Source organism: Cydia pomonella, chromosome 13 (assembly GCF_033807575.1).
Source record: "Cydia pomonella isolate Wapato2018A chromosome 13, ilCydPomo1, whole genome shotgun sequence".
NCBI lineage: Eukaryota > Metazoa > Arthropoda > Insecta > Lepidoptera > Tortricidae > Cydia > Cydia pomonella.
Genome location: NC_084715.1, coordinates 9,145,279 through 9,169,763, shown reverse-complemented (window position 1 = coordinate 9,169,763; position 24,485 = coordinate 9,145,279). Strand labels below are relative to the sequence as shown.

General features: G+C 40.2%; 1 protein-coding gene across 3 annotated transcripts; it reads left to right on the top strand.

Moving 5' to 3' along the window:
• Positions 1–6,588: 6,588 nt before the first annotated feature.
• Positions 6,589–24,273, top strand: LOC133524122 (DNA (cytosine-5)-methyltransferase PliMCI-like). 3 transcript variants are annotated; one of them, XM_061859973.1, is made up of 11 exons: positions 6,589–6,644; positions 6,742–6,836; positions 8,807–8,906; positions 9,357–9,861; positions 10,935–11,148; positions 11,523–13,644; positions 14,697–14,831; positions 17,477–18,187; positions 21,685–21,844; positions 22,289–22,470; positions 24,058–24,273. In XM_061859973.1, the coding sequence occupies exons 2-11, from the start codon at positions 6,748–6,750 to the stop codon at positions 24,142–24,144; spliced, it is 4,305 nt and encodes a 1,434-aa protein (XP_061715957.1). In that variant the 5' UTR covers positions 6,589–6,644; positions 6,742–6,747; the 3' UTR covers positions 24,145–24,273. The 3 variants fall into 3 exon arrangements, with proteins under 3 accessions (XP_061715957.1, XP_061715958.1, XP_061715956.1); XM_061859974.1 differs by lacking the exon at positions 6,742–6,836; XM_061859972.1 differs by having other exon boundaries at positions 6,589–6,836.
• Positions 24,274–24,485: the final 212 nt, after the last annotated feature.

The following is a 24,485-nucleotide window of genomic DNA, read 5'->3' as shown; positions in this document are numbered from 1 at the left end:
TTCCCGGACCCAGATTAATTGAAAAACCAAATAAACCAGTTATTTTTAAAACCAAATAAAGTTAGGAGAAAAGTTAATTCTCGCCGGGGTTCGATACTCGGACCTCCCGCTCGCTAGTCTACGCATCTACCGCTGAGCCATTGTGACAGTTAATGCAGTTACGAAAATTGCTCATCAGTTACAACTGTACCCTTCATAGTCATGGAAGTCACATGGAATTTGCAACCTTAGCGCTAAGAGGTAAAGTTCACAATAGGATAAATTTACTTAATCATTACATGGTTTTTGAATATTGAATTAAAGTGCAAAGTTTAAGCTTCAAATATTTATATTTTTTAAATGTGATAATTTGTTAAACTAAAATTAGCTTTTTGTTTTGTGGACATTAAATTAAAGTTATTAAATCCATGACAATACCTCTAAGTTCTTAAGTTAATAGACAAAGCTAAAAATTTTGAAAAATAGGATAGTTGCTTAAAAATTAATATGCGTTACGGAAATATGAAGGAAAGTTAGAAATTTCTGTGAATAGCTTGCATTATAATAGTATAATCTATTTTAAAAGGCGCCAAATTTATAGCCACGCGCGCTGGACCGTCGACGTGCCGGAGCGCGCGAGCCAATCGTAGCCGATCTAGTGATAGCGAGCGATACTTCGACCTCGCTTCGCTATGCCGCACAAGCGCTCGCTGCGTTTGTCTTTTAGAATCGTATTAAGGTTTAACCCTCCATAATGCGTGGTTTAAAACGCACATAGCCCATTTTTTGAAGTACATATCGACACAGTATGACTCTAGACACAAACTTTGTGGCCCTAAAAAGTGCTTCAACTGGTCAAATGTAAGCATTGAATGAAAGCAATGTCACAACACAAGTAGGGTTGCAAAGCGTCCGTCAAGCGGCGCTCGGCAACATAAATATTCACTTTTAGAGACCCTCGTTTTTGATAAATGACCGGTCATTTGTGACATTTATGGTCATCTTGGTCATTTAAATTTACAGGCTTAGAGCAATAATTAGTCTTATTTGATGTTAAACTTAAATGAGTTAAACTTTTAACTGCTTCATTCGCGGCAGCTGACATTCACAGGGCTTCATTATGCATCTTTCTCAACTATATTGGTGATAAAATAGAAACCTGGTGCATCTAAATAAGCTGCTCTAACTCTATAAACTATCATCATCTGACAAAATATCAAACAAAAGACGAAGACTGATATTTATTTATTTATGACGACCGGTTTGGCCTAGTGGGCTGATAGCTGATGGTCCCGGGTTCAAATCCTGGTAAGGGCATGTATTTGTGTGATGAGCATGGATATTTGTTCCTAAGTCATGGGTGTTTTCTATGTATTTAAGTATTTATAGATATTTATATATGTATTATATATATTGTTGTTTAAGTACCCTCAACACAAGCCTTATTGAGCTTACTGTGGGACTTAGTCAATTTGTGTAATAATGTCCTATAATATTTATTTATTATTATTTATTATTTACCAGTGTGCGTTTGCAAATTTAGATTGACAATACGACGTATTATATTTGTAGGTTCGCATTTATTTTTAATTTAGTATGGGCTCATTTTCGATTTCATATTGTTCGTATCGGAGGAACCATAGAGGCGTAGGCGAACCTTACGCAGCCCCTGAAGGCCACCGAGGTGCATCTGTGTGCGTAAGCATACTACCATACAACTAGGTATTATTAGCGGTGCACGGTGGCGCGAAGGACATAACCTTATTAAGGCGCTACGCGCCGTTTTCGTCGAAAAACGCTTTCTAGTCTAGAGGCTGTTTCTTCTAAATGGGTTAACAAAAAATTGTGGAAAAGATATATATGAATATTCATTTTATGTACAACGATAGCATCATTTGACTTTTATCGTAACATTTATAGTTTCACGGCAAAAAAATACACATACAAAAAGACACGGACAATTTTGCGGGTAACTTTGCTCATTTCTACTAAATTAATCGATTAAATTATTTTTAAACTAAAAAATATTTTTTAACAGGTTCTGCGAATACAACACAGCTTTTGCTAATCAGTTAATATTTTTTTAAGAAATCGATCATTTTTTGACATTTCGTGCGTATGCAGCTCGAAAAAGACGTGAACGTCAGTCGTGTGCCAGCTTTTAGACGAGGAGGCTGTATCACTTGTCGCTCCGTGCCTTCCTTGCACTATGAATGCTTGTGCATTTCCCAAGTGCTATAATGTCGGAGTAATTGCGGCCAAAGAATAAATAACTGCAGAAAGCAGGGTTGTGACTCGCTTTAGCGCGCGAAACATGGTGTTTCGCAGCTTATTGTTATGAACGTAATGACACTATTTCCAGTTGTTTGAGAAAGCTTTTTTAAATATATGTATAATAAGTGTTTTCTAACATGCGCGGACATATAGGTATTCGAATTTTGAGTTTTGTAATAAATTTCGATTCCTAAAAAAATATAATTAATTGATTAACATAGGCTATCTATTTACGTTGTATATAGATAGTTGTTTCTTTTTAAATTTAAAAATAATTAATCGATTAAATTCAGAAACCATAAAATTTTTAGGATTAATAAACTACCTATTAAAACGTGGTTAGTTTTTTCTAGGATTGTAAAAAAAAAGAGTATAAAATCGGCGCTCGGCAACATAAATATTTATTTGCGCAATAAGAAATAAAAAAATCACTGTTATGTACCTTAGTTTCGAATGCCTCCGAACGTGGTGCAATTCCGAAATTATACTCTACTCTACGAAATTAATTTTATTTTGGAAACGAATAATGTAAGTTATAAGGCTGACAATCGCTTTTGTCGTCGAGATATGAACAGGACATTTACTCAAACGGCTTTATACCGGCCTAAGCCACCAATTTAATATGAAAAGTTAGTATCGGTGTAACATGCCCCGGGCGCCGTTTCATGTTTAATCGTCTGAAATTCATAGATTAGCATAAAAATGCACGTAAAACTCAATTTCAATGAAAAAATCTTAAAATTACAACTTTGATTTGCGTGTCTTTTTCATAGAAACCAAAAACTATTATTTTTATTAAACCACACTCGATACGGATATATGAAGTGTGCCACAAAATCATAAATAATTCGTGGTGTATGGTGTATTTTGTATGTGTGTCCTACTGCGAGGTTACTACGGTACCTTCACCAAATGCATGATCTACTCGTATCAAACAACAAAACGTCTGCAAAAGATGATACTCAAATACGAGTATAGCGCCACCCGCGCGCCTCTGCACTGCATCTTATTCTTTAAACGTCGTTGCGTGCGATCGTCATGAGACATGAGATTGTCGCGGGGACAGAGCGCTTAGCTTCGCTCCGAGGCCCCGACGCTCAAGGGCATTGGGCCGACAATCGTCTTAATACCTTCGACTTACGTCAAAAAACATTATCTATAAATCTATTATTTTGCTTACGTTGTATATTCATACGGAAAATTATAATATAATTGCCTTTTGCATTGTATAACTGCCTTTTGTACGACAATGTAAATTTTTAACATGAAGTTAACTTTTAATAGTTTGAATTGATTGGCAAGAATCTGAACAATAAAAAAGATTTTTATTTATTTAATGGAGTTAAAGAGGTATTGAGGTATTCCCGTATATTTTTCGGTCAGTTGAAAATAATGAACTCGAACGTTACAAGTTGATTGTTTTCTAATAAGAAATCTTCATTACATTTACACAAAAAAAAACAAAAAAAGACCGACCGCGCTCGAGTAAATAGGTCACGTTTTTTTTTGTAACTTTGTGACCCTGCTACTCTCTTACATATTGAAAACCACCTTGAGCATGTAAATTAACATACCTACCCTTATTATTTCCCCTCCTCTTTTTTTCTTTTTTTCGGATACATGGTGCGCGACTGACTACCCGCTGACGCGCTCCAGTGACTTTAATTTGATGTTTTTTTTTTACATGTTGAATAATCTGTTTATATCATACTTATATCAAAAAATATAAAAAAATATTTACATGATAGGACAAGTATGGCTACCATGAGTTGACATTTGACTTTTACGCCACAGACTGCGTGAACTCGATCGCACCAATACCTACTTTAATGCGAGCGAGATAAACTGCGATCAAGTTCAAGCAGTCGCTAGCGTAAACGTCAAATGCCAACTCATGGTAGCCGTCCTGAATAAGCTACAAAACACACTTTGGTGGTAAAAAAATTAAATTAAATTAATACGAAATAAAATTATTTTATTTATTAATTTAAAATTATGGAAAAAAAACGTTACACGCTTTTTTCATTGCAATGTTAGAATGTTAAACACGCAAAGCAACACCCGTTCAGAATCAAGCTCGTTCATCCGCACAACTCGCACAGTGTTCAATAGCGCGAGTTGCGCTAATCGTCTCTCTTGTCGTCTAGGTAGTGCACAAATCAGATAATGAAACGATGGGAAGGTACGGTACGTAGAAACCTAGTATTTTTCAAGCGACCCATATTTGAATAAAGTCTTTAAGAAATATCTGTAAAAATCCGTACTCCTTTTTAAACATTCTAGCTCATATTATGATATAGTACATGGGCGACCGAGCTTTGCTCGGTTATAACTATTTATTGTAATATGGCGGTGTATAGGTTATAATCTACATAAACTTAAAAAGTAAAATGTGAACTGACAATTATTATTATTTACAATCGATTTTAACCTTACAGCACTTGTCACAGAGTAACGCCATCTATTGTCAATTTCTCTTATTACATAGGTCATTTTTTTACTAAATCAAACTTGTCTTAAACAATAAAAATTAAAAAATTATATATAAACTTGAACATATAAAAAAAAACAAAAGTTAATCACCGGGCGAGATTCGAACCCGTAACACTCGTTCAACAGTCCGCGTCTTAACCCGCTGGACCAAACGGACAGTGGCTGGCAACACGAAATAAGCGACCATATTCTGCGTCGAAAGAAAAACGCATGAAAACTCGAAAACACGCGTTTTCCCAAACATAAGACTAATCTAGATAGATTGTATACCCCCAAAATCCCCCATATACCAAATTTCAGCGAAATCGTTAGAGCCGTTTCCGAGATCAGAGAGAGGTTTATAAGTTTCGCTTTTTGAAAAAAAATATTTTTTTTTTGTTTTGCACATTTAAAATAGGAAACCTATGAATCTAGTTTGTCATTGTGTTAATAACCTACAACTAAATCATGGAAAAACGTTTTCTCTTTTTGTATGGACAATCACGTGGTACACTTCCCTCTTAAGAAGAAAGTGGAGGACGCACGCGAAATCACCTTTTCATACAAATATAGTCCACATTTTTCTCTCTAGATATTAACATTATTAAAAATATTTTGACACAATTTGTTGTATATCAACCACAAGTATGCCTCTACGTTTGATTTTTTTCGATAGGAGTTAAAAAGCATTAAAAAATTTGTATGAAATCTGAATTCTATTTTTCGCTCCTAATTTTTATAATAATAGACAAATCGAAAAAAGTCTAAAGACAAGGTATGTTTAATATACATCAAACTACTTAAAAATATTTTCCTAAATGTCAACATCCAGAGAGGAAAATGGGGACTACGTTTGTATGGAGGACCGGCCGTCCCCTTTCCTCTTAAGCACTTATCACGCTATAGCCACATACGGAAATCGCAAGTGCGTAAACTGTCTAACGAGACACTTCCATATTTAGGTAAGTACCTATTTTTTGTAAGTGGTGGCCTTTATTTTTTAACACAAAATTAGCAATTGATTGTCCTTAAAAATACTCATTCCTTTCCTGTATACATGCTCTTTTTTATATTATAATAAATCTAAGACAATACTGCCTAATATATCTCTAGGTAGGTACCAATATATTTTTTTATTGAATATGCACATATTTTTTACTTTCGATTTTGACGAACGTTTTAAATCATTTGTATAAGCGCAACCTTGGGCCTCTCAAGGCCACGTGACGAGCAACCAATGCAACGCTTAGCGCCAAGAATTATTAAAACAAATCATACTGCTTAATGCCGTGTTCTTTTTGCCTAACGTGAAGCGCCAGGTACTAGATACCTTCAAACCAGTATAAGAGTCCTCTTTGATTATGCGTTATTGTGTATCTAAAAGTCATAGTTACGCTGGTTTACTCGAATGCTCGTCGCGCCGAAGCAAGGTAAGCGATAAGAACACGACTTGTGATTTGTAACGAAACTTTGATGTCTTAAAGTACCAAATCAAACTACTATTTATAGTACAAAAAAAGTAACATAAAATTATAATTGACATCATAATTGTAAATTGACTTAATTTGTAAATAAATTTTAATTTCGTCATCGATATCTGAAACGCCATCTAGTAATAATTGACCTTAACAATATATGTGACCTCTAGGTTTAGTGCGTGAAAGCTACAACAGATGTCGCAAGAGAGGTATTTCGACGCCATTTCAACGCATGTTAGTTGTGAGAGTTTTATTAGCTCCGTGCGCCATCTAGTTCGTTACTGTGAACTAAAAAATAGCCTACAGGTATTGGATACTTAGGACGGTGCGCGTTTTTAGTATGGGATTGGGTATCTGTACTAGTATTATATGATCTGTGGTTTTGGCAACAGCACAGCTGTCAACACACATTCGCGCCTTTTCTGTACAAAACATTTACGAGTAAGACAATTAAATCAATTTTGGGATTCACATTTGTAATTAATTTATGTTGTTTACATGTACATTTCCAGTTTACACTTGTGGTTAACATATTTAGGGAACTATGCCTTCGAAGGCGAATATAATTCAGAAAAATCATGACAACGGTGGCAGTCCGAAATCAAACAAGAACATAAAAACCACACCTAACAAGTAAGTCAAAAGGAAAGGATTACAAATGTAATGCCTTAATTGTGGTTAATAAATATAACACTATTGCCTGCCTCATTGTTAACATTAGTAAAATTAGCTGCAAAAGGCAACTTTCATGGTATGGCAATTGATATGCAGAGATGCATACCGTCTGCCTTTCAGATTTATCGACTTCTTGCCTGGTTACAGTGGGCTGTCGGCTTGTAGCCCCAAGTAGTAATTCTTTGACAATGAAACCAATCATCACAATTAAATAATTGGAGTATAGGTATAAAATAAAGTAAAATAGGGTGTAAAGGAGCTTATTACAGAGAGAAGCAAAGATCCAAGATTGGATAACTGAACCAGCTTAGATAGTGAAAAGTACTCTGCCTGAGTATCACATACAATATTTTTTCTGAGAGGGCTGGGAAGCTGAATTCTTGTCACTGTCCAGACATTATGGCAATTCATGGAGTACTTACCATTAGAGTAGACATTTGTTATTTTTTATTCATAGCCAATAACTATTTAAAATATTTATCCCTTTTCTTGGCAATACATCTTATGTGATACACTTTGCCTTTGATAGGGTGCCCCGTAAACTGGTGTGGCAGGCTCTAAGGGCGCAGAAAGTGCCGCAATACTATATAGAACTAATACAAGACATGTACAACGACATCAGTACAAGAGTCAAAACCTTAGCAGGCTTAAGTAATGCGTTCGAGGTCAGGGTGGGCGTTCATCAAGGATCTGCATTGAGCCCGTTCCTATTCAATCTCGTGATGGACTATCTCACAAACCACATTCCGGCACCGTTACCATGGACGATGCTGTACGCCGACGATATCGTACTGGCGGCTAATACTGCACAAGATCTCCACATACTTTTAAATACCTGGACACATTCTCTCGAGCTGCATGGCCTCCGAGTGAGCAGGAGCAAGACAGAGTATCTGAAATGCCCCTTCAGCGGGAACACAACCCCTGAAACAATCTGCATCGGATCAACGCCCATCCCTACAGTCAACAAATTCAAATATCTGGGCTCCATGCTTACGGCGGATGCCAATATAGATGCCGATGTTACGCACCGAATAAATGTAGCGTGGCAAAAATGGCGGACTCTCACTGGAGTTTTGTGTGACCCCCGCATGCCTATAAAAACGAAGGGCAAAGTCTATAAGAAAGCTGTTCGCCCGGCATTACTGTACGGATCGGAATGTTGGACAGTAAAGAAGACACACGAGCAAAAAGTCCACGTAAACGAAATGAAGATGCTGCGGTGGGCGGGAGGGGTGACCAGGATGGACAGGGTGCGTAACGAGTTCATACGGGGCAGTTTTAAGGTTGCGCCTATCACTGACAAAATGTCAGAGTTTCGCCTTAGATGGTATGGCCATGTAATGAGGCGCAGTGAAGACCATGTGGTAAGAATCGCCCTAAACTTACCAGAACACAAGCGGGGTAGCGGCCGCCCGCCATTAACCTGGTGGTCCAACATTGAGAGAGACCTTAAGAAAGCCCAATTGCCAAAACCGACAATCCGGGACCGACAGGCCTGGCGCAGAAGTGTGAGGAGACCCGACCCCAGATAACGGGAGCAGGGACGGACAAAGAAGAGACATCTTATGTGATACATATTCTTTTTGCTCTATTACTATTAACATATTGAGTGCCAAGAATATGCTAGATGTGTTCATTTTGTCTCTTTTGTTTCTTGCCGGTCCATATTGAGATACCCTCCTCCAATTGAGGGGGGATTTAAATCTTCTCGGGTCAGAGGTGTAGGGTTAAAGCGGGTGTAGCTTTACTTGTAATATGCCTACTTGAATAATTAAATCTTTATCTGGTATTGGCACTGAAAGTGGTCAATTCAATCTAAGTGGCTCCTGTGATGTTGCTTATGTCCATGGGCGACAGTGACTGCTTCCCATCAGGCCACTCATTTGCTATCACATATAAAAAAAAAATTGTTTTTGTAATTACAGAGCAAAATTAAGGTCATTCAATGGAAAGCAACTGTCAATTACCAGCATGCTTGCTGCGAAGAGAGGCCGGAGTCCATCAGAAGATGCTAAACTTACTCCGGTAAGAAGACTTTTGCTTAGAAAACCCATCCCAAATTAATTAAAAATAAAACAATTCACCCTTAGCAATAAGTCCAAGAACAGTACCAAATAAAAACACTTTAGACATCCCATAGAATTATAACATATATCTCCAAGTAACAAAATAAAAATACAAATTTTTCAGGCACAATTTGACCCTCTTGTGGGATTTCTCTGAAGTTGTCTTTGATGGTGATCTATAGTTGGCCGTTTTCTAAATAAATATTGAAAACCTGATTCTAGTGGAAACTACATTTTTATACAAATTTATGGGATATTTTTAAGCATCAGGATTGAATATGCCAGTGATTCTGAGTTGAAAGAACCCAAAAACACCAGAATCTGTGAGAATCAGGTCTTCAATATATATATTTTAAAAGGTTTTCACACTTTTTTTATATATTTCATCAAAAATGAATATTTTTTGCAGAAAAAGCTGAAGACAAATCTGGATGAATCACTTGGTGATGCCAAAGAAAATGATGTGGAATATGCGGCTGATATAAAAGATGTCAAACCTGATGCTGAATTAACCACAATTAAAGACAAAAACATATGTTTAGAAGACGAAAACTTTGGTAAAACTAATGGTGAAGAGACAATTGTTCTAACTTCATCTGATGACAAAACTGACACCAACATTACACCTAAAGATAATCCTGATGCACAAGAAAGCTTAACCAATGGCAAAAATAGTGTAACAAAGTCTGATAGTGATGAAAATCATAATTATGATGAAAATACAGATAGACAAGATGAAAAGAACAGTCTCCAATCAAATGAGAAAAGCAGCCTTCCGGAACCTGATATGGAGAGATGTAATACTTGTAGGCAGTTTATAAACAACTCGGACATAATATATTTCCAAGGACACCCACAGGATGCTGTGGAAGAATTTATCGCTTTGACCAACGAGAAACTTGTTCTTGCTGCTGGTAAGCCAATCATTCTATATAGAGAGGCCATAGAAAATAGCATTTTTTTTTTATACTACATAGGTGGCAAACAAGCATACGGCCCGCCTGATGGTACGCAGTCTCCATAGCCTATATACGCCTGCAACTTCAGAGGAAATACATGCGCGTTGCCGACCCTTACACCCCTCCCGCCCTTCGTTGAGCTCTGGCAACCTTACTCACCGGCAGGAACACAACACTATGAGTAGGGTGTAGTGTTATTTGGCTGCGGTTTTCTGTAAGGTGGAGGTACTTCCCTAGTTGGGCTCTGCTCTAGATCTGGAATGACATCCGCTGTGCTGTGCCCTACCATACAAAGCGAGATGACATTCACAATGCCCATACCTCTCTTAGCATATTTCCTGTTGTATTCTTAGCTTTGTCCCTTTCGAGTCCTCTGGGTTAACTGAACTTATTATGAATAAGGCAGGGGTACTGTTTTGTTTTTTATGGTAACTCCCTTGTTAAAAAACTGTGTTAAATTAATGGAAAAAAAAAACATGGCATATAGAATCTAGAATTCCCCCGGGATCTGAGGGTGTCACTTTTGTAACCCACTCTATTCTCATTTTCAACTCATATTATACCTCCCATCCCAAAAGTATCTCATCTCATATCATCCCTGCTTTAATATATATAATATATATAACCGCGAAAATCGATGTTTGTCAATGGCGGGCATTTTTCTCTGTCACTTTAATTACCTATGTCTTAGAGTAAAAGAGAGAAAGAAGTTCTGGGGATTCAGTAGCTAACTGCACTGCATATAAGAAACAATGCCTTTTGTTTAACACATTAAGGTTCAAGCCTACTTCACCTACACCTTCCGTTATTTTTCTGAATCTGTAATTAAGATACTATTATTATTATTATTGGGGTTTCGGGCCTTTGAGTGCCACGTCGACCAGGTAGTGATCTATTGTGACAGCCCTTTAAAGTTCATTACTGATGCCCGTTGAATCCAGGAAATTCCAGATTCTTTGGGCCGTAATGTTTACTAATTAAGATACTAGCAGCAAAGTGTTAACAGAAAAGTTATTCGGATTCCACAGGTGACGAAGGTGACATCATGGAGCGGCCTCAAACGAACATCACCGGCTTCTCAATATTCGACCGAGAGGGCCACCTGGTGCCCATCGACGGCGGCCTGGTGGAGAGCGACGCGCGGATATACGTGTCGGGCTACTTGAAGTCTATATGCTCGGAGTCGCCAGAGATAGATGAAGAATCAGTTCCTGTTAAGGATGTTGGCCCTATTATTGAATGGTAACTGTGGCAATATTCTTATAACTAACGTCATATCACAGACAAACAAATTAGAAGAATGAAAAATCATATATTAAAAAGATATTACAGAAATCCCACAGCAGGATACCTAATAATAAAATCCTAGTGGATAGTGGATTTTAGGGCGTAAATGGATGTAACAGCCACTGCAGTGAGGTAAAAATAATGTTTTCCATCAAAATAACTGGTTACTTAATTTACCAATGCAGTGAATTTGTATTCACAGCCACATAAATTGTCAGCACCATCTAGTGTAGCTGAATTTACTGTAGCGATTTTTTCTATTTGCTTTAATGACATTAAAGTTTAAACCCACTTAAACACAACTGTAATAACTACTTTTTTGTTAACAGGTTTATCCACGGCTTTGATGGCGGTAGCAAGAACTGCATCACTCTATCTACCGAATTTGGGGAATACAATCTCATGAACCCCAGCCCCGAGTACACGCCCTTAATGAACAACCTGTACGAGAAAATATGGATCAGCAAAGTTGTCGTAGAATACTTGGAAGAGTTCCATTATCTTCAGCCGAACTATGAAGATCTGCTGGAGGTTATAAGAGAAGCAACCATTCCGGAGTTAGGCGATAAGCAAATGACTGAGGAGATGTTGCATAAACATGCGCAGTTCGTTTGTGATCAAGTGGTTAGTTTAGAGGCTGACGAAGATGAGGCCCCTCTGATTACACTCCCTTGCATGCGCGAGCTTATCAAGCTAATGGGAATTAAGTTCGGCAAACGGAAAATACGCGCTAAAATCGACTATAAAAAGATAGATAAGAAGGCGTGGACAAAGGCAACTACTACGCCTTTAGTGAGGAAAACTTTCGAAAGCTTCTTCACTGATCAGCTCGATAAAACTAACCACGAGTTAGTGTTGAGAAGGAAGAGATGCGGGGTGTGCGAAGCGTGCCAACTGCCGGACTGCGGGGAGTGCAACGCGTGCCGCGCTATGGCTAAATTTGGTGGCCAGGGGCGCTCCAAACAGGCCTGTGTGCGGCGCCGGTGCCCTAACATGGCCGTGCAGCAGGCTGACGACTCCGACAACGAGGACGACGAACCGGACCGACTTGACGACCGGGTCGAAGACGTCGTGCCAGTAAAGCTCACTGGCGCCGGCACTAGAAAAATCAAATGGATCGGGAAACCAGTCAAAGCAGACGCAACCAAAGTTTATTACGATAAAGTAGAAATTGATGGGTCAGAATTATGCAACGGCGATTATGTTATGGTAGAAACTGCACAGGCTAAAATACCCGCTCTTGTTGCAAGAGTTGTCTATATGTGGATGGAGATCAGTAATCCAAAATCGGGCTACTTCCATGCAGAAGTCTTTATAAGAGCAACAGACACTGTCTTAGGAGAAGTAGGTGATCCGAGGGAAGTTTTCCTAGGAGACAGATGTTGCCATGGAGCTCCACTATCGTCTATTTTAAGAAAAGCCAATGTTGAAAAGCGAGAGATACCTAAAGACTGGTTCGGGCTAGGAGGGAAAGAACTGCAGGATGATGGATTTGAGGATGATGGGAAAACATACTTCTATAAGAAGTATTATGAGCGGTTCACTGCGCGCTTTGAGGATTTACCGGAAGATCCACCTTGCCCTAACGCGTTGCGTGAACATCGTTTTTGTCCCTCTTGTGAGCGTAAGACTAAGCGAGACGGCAAGAACATCCCGAAACTCTTTGATAAGTTAACAGTAAAGTCTGAATTCGTGAAAGAATCGAACAGATCCGAATGGAGCTACGTTTCGTGGCAGGACCACATATATAAGAAGGGTAGTGGGGTCTTCCTCAAGCCGGACACTTTTAAATTGAAGACCAAGGACTTAAATCCTGATAGGGTGAAACTAGAAAAGGTGGATGAGTCAATTTATACAGAATACTATCGGAAAAGCGATAACAACCTTCGAGGCTCAAACGTTGATACCGGGGAACCATTCTGCGTAGGACACATAGCGGCAGTAGTCGCTCGTGGCGATCAACGACTGGTCGCCCCGCAGGATATCTTACTCAAAGTGCGTCTGCTCCTGCGACCGGAAAACGTCCTTCCCGAAGCCCGACACAGCGACCTCAATCTCGTCTACTGGACCGACGATATCCGCGAGGTCCCTTTCAGCGCCGTCGCCGGCCCCTGCCAGCTCATTTACGAAGAAAATATACCAGGAAACCATCAAGAGTGGTTATCGAAGGACCCGAATAGGTTCTACTTCCGCCAAGCATACGATAAAGCTTCAGGAAAGTTTTTGGAAGTGCCGGAGCACGCGGCGAACATCGGGCGGGCGGAGCGGAAAGACAAGGGAAAGGGGAAGGGCAAGGGGAAAGGGAAGGTGGAAGCGGAGGCGGCAGCGGGGACGGAAGCGGAAACGCGGCCGCTGCGCACGCTGGACGTGTTCGCGGGCTGCGGCGGGCTGTCGGCCGGCCTGCACGCCGCGGGCGTCGCGGCGTGTCGCTGGGCCGTCGAGCACGTCGAGGTCATTTACTAACTTTGATACTTAGTATTACACTTGTTTTAGGAATGGATTGTAGTATTGGTAGTCTCCGTCATTACAAATGTGGTAAGATTTTAACGACTTCTACGTGAACGCTATTGCGGGCTGTGACTAAATTATTATGGAGTTTGGCATTTTTTATGATTTTTGCGTTACTTCTACTAAAAATCAAAAATAGTTGAGAATATTTTTTCTGTGGCAATGGAAAAAGCCCACGATGCAGAGTAGAAATAATATAAAAAAGTGGCTGTGACATAATCGGACAGACAGACGGACATGACGAATCTATAAGGGTTCCGTTTTTTGCCATTTGGCTACGGAACCCTAAAAATCACACTTAATTTCAGATTAAAGAAAAGTGCTAAGTATTTTTAATGACATGTTATGGGCATTTGATTTGTTTTTAACCGACTTTAAGATTTCAAAAGGAGGTTCTCAATTCGGTTGGTATGTTTTTTTAAAATCGAATCGAGGGAACTCTTCAAATGTGAAGAGCATACATATAGTGATCTTAGTATTTTCGTCATCAAATCAAGCATTTACATTTGTAGAAGTGACATTTGATGAAGCGGAACTGCTAATAATAAACAGAACGGAACTCTTCAACGCCGCATAGTTCACGTTTGGCAATTTGTTCTCATCGCATGTTTGTGAAGCAGTTAGGTTTTCAAGGCACATTTTTGTCAAGTGAAGTTGAGTTCTGATGATGGATTCCATGAGGAATCGAGGGCACTTCTAAACTCTTTTAAGCAAACTAGTAGCCATTTTTATTATTATTTAATGCATGGTGTGAAATAATTATTTTAAATATAGTCGAATACCCTATTGCGGGTATTATACCAGTCAACCAGCAAATCTGAAATGTGTCAAGGTGGGTGCAGGGACAAACCTCCTTTTCTACATAATTAGGCGTAGGACGCTATCTTTTTAATTTCATCGTATGAAATCCAAAATGAACAGTACTCTTTCACCGTTTTCCCTCATTGAAGTCGGTTTTTTTCTTAAAAATGATTAAATAAGAAATATAATTGCAGGCGGCGGCGCACGCGTACGCGCTGAACAACCCGGGCTGCGCCGTGTTCCGCGAGGACTGCAACGCGCTGCTGGGCGCCGCGCTGGCCGGCGCCACGCACTCCGCCGCCGCGCTGCGCCTGCCCACGCCCGGCGAAGTTACTATCTTTCTTGCATTTTGCCTTCGCCTAGCGCCTGGCAGCTCGCCGAGGCAGCCTGGAAGCCTATCATTAACCCCTTCTTCTTCTTCAGTCGGTCCCTCAATGCTGAGGATCGTGACATCATGTCCTTCTGTTGAAGACCAGATTTCTCCATAGGCTTCTAACTAGTCCTTATTATATTCAGTGTGGTACCTCCGACTTCAACCCGGGATGCTCCGTTGTAGACGAAGACTGCAACACCTTCAATTCAATTTATTGTTGGTTATATGTAGGCAATACAGATTTTCTAAAATAGTTTTCCATATAACCTGCCTTTAAGCCGTACAATATTCTTAAACTACATGCATTATAAATTAAACTGACATACTCGAAACATAACAATAACATACAATGATTATTTTGCATCAGACAATACTGATTACATGTCACAAACGAGATCCCGTCTCCTATAATTAAATTTAAATGTCAAAATAATCATCAAAAAATTATTTTATGTCATAGTAACTTTTTCGTAGGGGGAGTCCGGGAGATATGACCAGGTGGGAGAGTTGAACCACGACAAATATTTCAATTCAAATTTCGCGCCACCGACGCCGTTGACAGCTCATGTCGTACTTTAACAGAAGGCGCAACTTTTGGCGACGCCATATTGGCCGCAATTAGTCTGGTTTAGAAATGACTTGAGTAAACGTGGTTTCGCTGTCGCGAAGTGAAAAAAATTACAATTTTATATTTTTACACTATTTTGACGATTAAACAGGTGAGTAGTATTATTTTATCTTATTGTACTTGTTGGTTAATGTAGTTTTACTAACAGTGATCATTTGGAATGTTTAATGTAAGAGTATAAAGAAAACATAATCTATATAAAGTAAAGGGGGGTGCGGGAGAGTTGAGCCGCATGGTGGTAGGGAGACATGATCAGTGGTTCAATTCTCCCACACTGTGCTTAAATAAGGGTTTGCTTTATTTTTATGCAGGCCAAACGTCAAAGGAGGTAAGAGGAAGGTGTTGCAAGATAGCGACAAGAGAAAAAAATCCAAAAATAAAATAAAAAACAAGCGTTGTGTTCCTACCGGTGAGTAAGGTTGCCAGAGCTCAACGAGGGTACGGAGTGCGGAGTGTTAGGGTCGGCAACGCGTATAAAACACCTCTAGAGTTGCAGGCGTCCATAGGCTACGGTCACTGCTTACTATCAGACGGGCCGTATGCTTGTTTGCCACCGACGTAAGTTGCATAAAAAATGTTCGACTGTGTGGTTCCTGCAAAGGATAGGTATATTCACGAAGTTTGCGATGGGTTCACTGACAAAGATGTGGACAACTTTATTTGACATGAAGAATTATGTTATGTAAAATGAAAAGGACCTTGCATGTGCCTTTGATAATTTGTTGACTGAATTGATCTGATAGAAATAATTCATAATAATAATAATTTAAAGATAATTGATCTCTTGAATTTCATGTTAAGGTTGCCGATTTTAAATTTTATAAAGTTTAATAAATTTTAACATTTTGTTTTATGGGTAAAAATACTTTGTTACAACTACTTTCCTTTTTTAATAAATATATTGGATTAAACAGTACTTTTTTCACTGTTTTTCCTACCTAACATATGTATAGTCATATCTCCCACACCCCCTGGTCAACTCTCCCATAGGTTGGGGAGACTTGAGCCAATACCCCGTTTAAGAAAAATATTTTTGCAGAACTTACATTTTGTACTTTATCAGCACTTTGCTATGCTCTAAAGATACCTATTTAGATATGTCATCTATACACGAAATATCGAGTTGCTAACACTTACGGATAAATCTCTAGTGGCTTCTGAGTAAAAAGAGGTTCAAGTCTCCCGGACTCCCCCTACATGTAATTCCTTTAAATGAAGGTGCTGGTAAACCTTTTATTATATAGGTGATTGAATATTCTAGGTCCCATAAAACAAGATGCGGTAAAAGCTAGTTTTAGGGATTTGATGGGGTTGGATATTAAATACATTTTTAGTTTTCCTAGGAAATTGACATGTGTGACTTTTAAATAGTTCCATATGTTACATGTATAAATATGCAGGACTGTAAATGTAGGTTGAAGTCACCGTTAATATACCTAATTTAAAAAAGTCAGTTCTGCATAATTCTCTTTGTTTTAAGAAAGACATTGCTTTTTCTGTATTTTGAAAAGAGAATTATATATGTGTTGCAGCGGCATTTCCCCAATGTATTATACCATATCGTAAATTTGACGTTACATACGCGTGGTTGGTAGTTAGGGCAGTTGCTTGTGACACTGTATTTGATAGGTTTCTTAAAACTTATACGCCTTCTTAGGGTTGTGCTTGGAGCCGTATTCTAACAACTGGCGCTATTTTCTACGAAAGTGGTTGCCATCTTGCCTGCAGAGTTTGAAATCGCAAATGGTTGGGGACTCATTGTTACGAGTCGAGGTTCTAACGCACGACCTCTAGTTTGGGAGCAGGAGACGCTTGTGCTGGGCTACCAGTGCTCAGATGACAAATGATCATTAATTTATCACCGTTAATAACCTGTGATCTTGTTAATCGATCTGTACAGTGACTACTTTTTTTCACTACTAATTTGTGTACAACAACTTCGCCTTTTATTCAATTTTTTCGTGATTTGTCAGGTGGAGCTAATGTGCGGCGGGCCGCCGTGCCAGGGCTTCTCCGGCATGAACCGCTTCAACTCGCGCGAGTACTCCAACTTCAAGAACTCGCTCGTCGCCACCTACCTCTCCTTCTGCGACTATTACCGCCCCAAATACTTCATTTTAGAAAACGTGAGAAACTTCGTCGCGTTCAAAAAAGGAATGGTCTTGAAATTAACACTAAGGACTTTACTAGATATGGGTTATCAGTGTACTTTCGGTGTTCTTCAAGCGGGAAATTACGGCGTGCCTCAGACTCGACGACGACTTATTATCATGGCGGCCGCGCCAGGATTTAAGCTTCCTTTATATCCGGAACCGACTCACGTGTTCAGCAGACGCGCTTGTTCACTCACTATCAACATAGACGGTAAACGCTTTGTCTCGAACATCCAATGGGAGGATTCAGCTCCGCGACGTACTTGCACTATCCGGGACGCTATGAGCGACTTACCGGATATCAGCAACGGGGCCAGTAAAATTGAGATAGAATACGGCTCGATGCCTGAAAGCCATTTCCAGAGAATGATTAGAAGTAAAGACGAGAACGCGAAGCTGAGGGACCATATTTGTAAGAACATGGCGCCACTGATCGTGGCTAGGATCAGTAGGATTCCGACGACGCCTGGTTCGGACTGGAGGGACCTGCCCAATATATCAGTCACGCTATCCGACGGAACCAAGTGCAAGGTAATTAATATTATACTCATAGTGATTTATTTATTTAAACTTTATTGCACAGTAAAAATATACAGTTACAAAAGGCGGACTTAATGCCACAAGGCATTCTCTACCAATTAATAGTTTATACAGTAGAATATTTATGATTTTGTTGATTCTAACAACGATAATGACTTTGATAGATTATGACGATCATGATTTGACCGTATTGCAAACTTTGTAAAACTTACTTTTACACACACAGGGCTCTCATGACTCATGATTTTCATTCTGAAACTGCTTTTGTTGTAATAATTTAAAGATTTTTTTTTCTACATTTTGACAATTGAATTTACGTTTATTAGTTTTAGTTCCGAAAAAAGTGTCATCATGTACCTCATGTTTTTTTGATTTCCGTTAATTTCAAGGGTGCAGGTCCTGAGCTTAAATTAAGTAACTTTCTCAAAGACTTAATATTTAGACATAGACAAATTTTTAATATTTAGATAACATTGTGCCCCTGCAGAAAGACAAAACTTTCTTAGTGGAGCTTTAAAGTAATAAGTGTTAATATTTAATTTTATGCTTAAACTTTAAAGCTATGAATGAAACAATCTCGCCTGAAACACAGTTAATCCTTTTTTTTTTTTTAACGTTGGGGAAATGCTTTTACGCATGCCACCTAGTCCGGGGGAAACCAGGGGCGATGACGGACTAACCAGTAGAGGACTACCGTCTAAAACCACCAACGAATGTTGGCTCCGCCTTAGATTGGGTGCCGCTGGGTCGCATTCTCGACCGCGTGCGAAAACACAGTTAATCCTGGTTCAGGCACATGTAAACACCATCATTATTTTTAAGTGTTTTATATGAATACATATTTTTAAATATATTATGTTATGTTTATGTTTAATTTTAACCGTTGTATTTTATTATGTCGCTGTTTTATTCGATTCAGACAAGGACAGACAGAAAACAATCATCAAAGATGCAGACTTTTTTCAAAGAATAAGTTATGCCCGCGGCATCGGCGGTGTAGAATTCGGGCTATGTCATGTTAAGGCGATGGACTTTTTAATGCAAAGTAGTATTTCATTCTTAAGGTTTTGAAGTTTTAGTAGTAGTAAAACAATTTATTGTACAAAAATAAATATAAAACAGGAAAAAACACACATTTGTACAAAGGCGAACTTATACCTTTCTTTCTATTCGTTTTGCTTTAATAAGGCAAAAGACAGAATTACCTTCAGACACGCCAGCAAAGGAACTATTTAAAAAATTAGGCATACTCACACTGCTTTCAATTGTGGTTATGCAGGTAGCTATGTTCGTAAGGGTCAATATATCGAACTACAAAACGAATGGAATGATACATAACTTTAACACTAGGAATGCCGGGAAACTAGTTAGTGTAGGTCGCAAACTTATAAAATCAAATAAGCTTACCCATGTAATGGGGCCCACAGTTTATTCTCATTAACTCCATTTCGGAGATAATCAATAATTTATTTTTATCTTATAAGGCTCTTACGTGCGTATACACATGCATTAGGGCCTGTTTACATATTGCTTAGTGTTTGGTACGAGTGTATACACTTGCTGCTAAACGTAAGTACCACCTCGAATGATTGATGTTCGAAATGACATTGATATGTGACAGTTTCCAATTGTTTGGTTGAGAATTAAATATAATGACCGTGTTACAACAACACTATATACAACATTTCCATCCATCCATCCAAAACAACTGAAAGTCTCTATAGTTAAGCCTTTATTTAAAAAAGGTGACAGGCTTGATCCAGGCAATTATAGACCAATAGCATTAATCCCGATTCTATCAAAAATATTTGAAAAGGCTTTCTACATTCGATTAAAAAATTTTTTAGCAACGTTTGACATACTCTGCCCGGAACAGTTTGGCTTTCGGGAAAACAAGTCTACAACAGATGCTTGTTTCGAATTAGTAAGATACATCACAGAAAACTTAAATAATGATGTTCCAGTAGCGTCGCTTTTCCTAGATATGACAAAAGCATTCGATTTTGTTAATCATTCGACACTTCTCAATAAGCTTGAACATTACGGTATCAGAGGCAGAGCGCTCGACTGGATCAAGAGTTATTTGACAGATAGGATTCAATGTACAGAGATCAGTAGATTTACTGAATCAAATAATGTAATGATCAGGAAAGTATTTAAATCTCAGTACAAACTCAACCTCCGCGGTGTCCCTCAGGGAAGCATTTTGGGCCCACTTCTCTTTATTGTCTATATTAATGACTTACCAAATGCAACTCCTAACAAGGTAATAATGTTTGCAGATGATACGACAATATTGGTGAAATGTGATAATAGGTCGACATTTAATCAAGATGTAAATAATTCTTTAACTGACATTATAAATTGGATGGATATGAACGATTTAAAAATTAATATAAGCAAAACTAAATTTATGCAAATTACTTCTTATAATTCAAATAGTTTACCTGTTACAGCTCAGTACAACAATGATAAAGTAGATGAAGTATCCACTGTCAAGTTTCTAGGATTTACCATAGATAAGCATCTGCACTGGAAAGATCATGTCGAACAAATTTGCAACCGGCTAAACAGATTTGTGTTTGCTCTCCGAAGACTCAGGGACACGGTCTCATTAGGGGCTGCTCTGACGGCTTATCATGGATACGTGTCCTCTGTTCTTCACTACGGGCTAATTCTGTGGGGTAGGTCTGTCAATGTAGAGAGAGTTTTTAAAATACAGAAAAAATGTGTAAGGGCTATTTGTCATGCTAGTCCTGATGATCCTTGTGTTCCCTTATTTGAAAAGCTGCATATTCTTCCCTTACCCTGCTTATACATAAGAGAAATATCTTTATTTGTTAATAACCACCGTGCACTTTTTTCTAAACGTAGTGATGTTATGCATAGGCAGAAAAGGCAGAAATTTGTAAATCTACTTTTTAAACCACGTGGACGTAAAATGATTTATGAAAAAAATGTATATAACATGTGTATATTAATTTATAATAGACTACCTGATGACTTAAAGATACTCAGAGGCAACATATTCAAGCGTAAGTTGACTAGCTGGCTTTTGGACAGATGCTTTTATAGTATTAAGGATTATTTGAATAACTGACTTTGCAATTATTTTTCATTGACATTTTCATATTTTTTACTAATTATTATATTATTCTTTATTCATGTTTGTATTGATTTATGATTTGATGTTAGAATGTGCTCCTCTATAATCTATAATCTTTGCATGTCTGCACGCAGACTGAATACACTGGAACTTTGTTTTTTTTTTGTACCAATATGATCTGCATGTATATACGTGTATTCTGCGCAAATAAATTCTTTGAATCTTTTGAATCTTTTAATTACTTAAAAAAAACAGTATTTTTTATTTATTAACTATTAGCAGTAGTAATAGTTTACGGAATTTAATAAAAAACACGGTGTATATCGGAAAACCCCTGCCTGCATTCAGTTATGCCATGATGTGTGTAATACTTTGTTTGTAGGTCCTCCAATACCGTCACACCGACAAGAGTGGGCGGCGCGGCGTGTGCGCGTGCGCGGGCGGCGGCGCGTGCGACCCCGCCGACCGCCAGGAGCACACGCTCATCCCGTGGTGCCTGCCGCACACCGCCAACCGCCACAACAACTGGGCCGGCCTCTACGGTAACTATATTGCTGGTCATAGCGTTTCATAGACAACAGTTCCAGTACCAGCGAACAACGAGGCGGCCCCTGTCGACTGGCAAGAGAACACTTACGTACACCTTGTCCGAGCACAAATACATTTTGATAGCATGTCAAGCTCGTCTCATGCCACAACATATTTATTTACCTAAATATTTGTGATACATCATTGTCATGAATTTCATAAAGTTTCATGAATTTGATATCTGTCATAAAAAAGTAAAGCGCTTTTCTTTACATGTTCATGCGACCAGCTCTCATTCTTTCCACCGCGATAAAACCTGCTGACGATTTTTAAAATTCTAAATTCAAACAAGACAACTTGGTCGGAGCCATAAAAGTAGGTCATGTTTTATTTCATTGAGATGCAATTGATCTATTTCTTTACTGATTTTTTAAAACATTGAATCAACTTTTGGTCAGGTCGGCTGTCGTGGGACGGCTACTTCAGCACGACGGTGACGGACCCCGAGCCGATGGGCAAGCAGGGCCGCGTGCTGCACCCGCAGCAGCCGCGCGTCGTGTCCGTGCGCGAGTGCGCGCGCTCGCAGGGTTTCCCCGACTCCTACGTGCTCGCGGGCTCCGTGCTCGACAAGCATCGCCAGGTACTGACCGTCTGAGAACCTTGTGGGGCTTCCCCGACTCCTACGTGCTCGCGGGCTCCGTGCTCGACAAGCATCGCCAGGTACTGACCGTCCGAGAACCTTGTGGGGCTTCCCCGACTCCTACGTGCTCGCGGGCTCCGTGCTCGACAAGCATCGCCAGGTACTGACCGTCCGAGAACCTTGTGGGGCTTCCCCGACTCCTACGTGCTCGCGGGCTCCGTGCTCGACAAGCATCGCCAGGTACTGACCGTCTGAGAACCTTGTGGGGCTTCCCCGACTCCTACGTGCTCGCGGGCTCCGTGCTCGACAAGCATCGCCAGGTACTGACCGTCTGAGAACCTTGTGGGGCTTCCCCGACTCCTACGTGCTCGCGGGCTCCGTGCTCGACAAGCATCGCCAGGTACTGACCGTCCGAGAACCTTGTGGGGCTTCCCCGACTCCTACGTGCTCGCGGGCTCCGTGCTCGACAAGCATCGCCAGGTACTGACCGTCTGAGAACCTTGTGGGGCTTCCCCGACTCCTACGTGCTCGCGGGCTCCGTGCTCGACAAGCATCGCCAGGTACTGACCGTCTGAGAACCTTGTGGGGCTTCCCCGACTCCTACGTGCTCGCGGGCTCCGTGCTCGACAAGCATCGCCAGGTACTGACCGTCTGAGAACCTTGTGGGGCTTCCCCGACTCCTACGTGCTCGCGGGCTCCGTGCTCGACAAGCATCGCCAGGTACTGACCGTCCGAGAACCTTGTGGGGCTTCCCCGACTCCTACGTGCTCGCGGGCTCCGTGCTCGACAAGCATCGCCAGGTACTGACCGTCCGAGAACCTTGTGGGGCTTCCCCGACTCCTACGTGCTCGCGGGCTCCGTGCTCGACAAGCATCGCCAGGTACTGACCGTCTGAGAACCTTGTGGGGCTTCCCCGACTCCTACGTGCTCGCGGGCTCCGTGCTCGACAAGCATCGCCAGGTACTGACCGTCTGAGAACCTTGTGGGGCTTCCCCGACTCCTACGTGCTCGCGGGCTCCGTGCTCGACAAGCATCGCCAGGTACTGACCGTCCGAGAACCTTGTGGGGCTTCCCCGACTCCTACGTGCTCGCGGGCTCCGTGCTCGACAAGCATCGCCAGGTACTGACCGTCTGAGAACCTTGTGGGGCTTCCCCGACTCCTACGTGCTCGCGGGCTCCGTGCTCGACAAGCATCGCCAGGTACTGACCGTCTGAGAACCTTGTGGGGCTTCCCCGACTCCTACGTGCTCGCGGGCTCCGTGCTCGACAAGCATCGCCAGGTACTGACCGTCTGAGAACCTTGTGGGGCTTCCCCGACTCCTACGTGCTCGCGGGCTCCGTGCTCGACAAGCATCGCCAGGTACTGACCGTCTGAGAACCTTGTGGGGCTTCCCCGACTCATACTCATATATCTACTCAAATATTTTGCTGAAATCTGGCATTCTACAGCTGCCTCTGGTGCCTATGGCAATTAACACAGGATGTCCACGATACTTCCTATCTACTTACTTATTATATACTGTACTTTCTAATTACTTATTAGATTTAAAAAAAATAGACCAGGTAACTAAATATTCCCACTTTCAGGTTGGCAATGCAGTACCCCCTCCTTTAGGAGAAGCGTTAGGAAGAGAAATCAAGAAAGCATACCAGCTCAGTATAACGAAAACGTAAAGCACGTGCCTTATTGCTGTGTTATACTAGATTATGTAATGACTTTAGTGAAATTAAGTTTTAATATACAACATACCATTGCTATAAGTACATATTTTTATAATAAAATGACTTGTAAGTTTTACATAACTTATTGATTTAATATCCTCTCCTACTGCCGTATGTGCCCTAGACTACATCTTATTACAATACATTTTTCTAAAACTCCCAGGAAGGACTGAGCCTTGGATTAATCCGTTAGACTTCACGTCACAACAAATGTTAGTATCACAGCTCAGCATTGCATTTTAATCGTACTAGACGTGTTTTTGCTTCTTGTGTGACAAATTTAATAGACTGAC

Excerpts from the sequence above, each read along its gene's own strand:
- LOC133524122 (XM_061859973.1), top strand. The coding sequence starts at position 6,748 with ATGCCTTCGAAGGCGAATATAATTCAGAAAAATCATGACAACGGTGGC. Across the intron at positions 13,645-14,696 it reads GGGCCGTCGAGCACGTCGAG|GCGGCGGCGCACGCGTACGC; the intron begins GTCATTTACTAA and ends ATATAATTGCAG. Across the intron at positions 14,832-17,476 it reads GCCTGCCCACGCCCGGCGAA|GTGGAGCTAATGTGCGGCGG; the intron begins GTTACTATCTTT and ends GTGATTTGTCAG.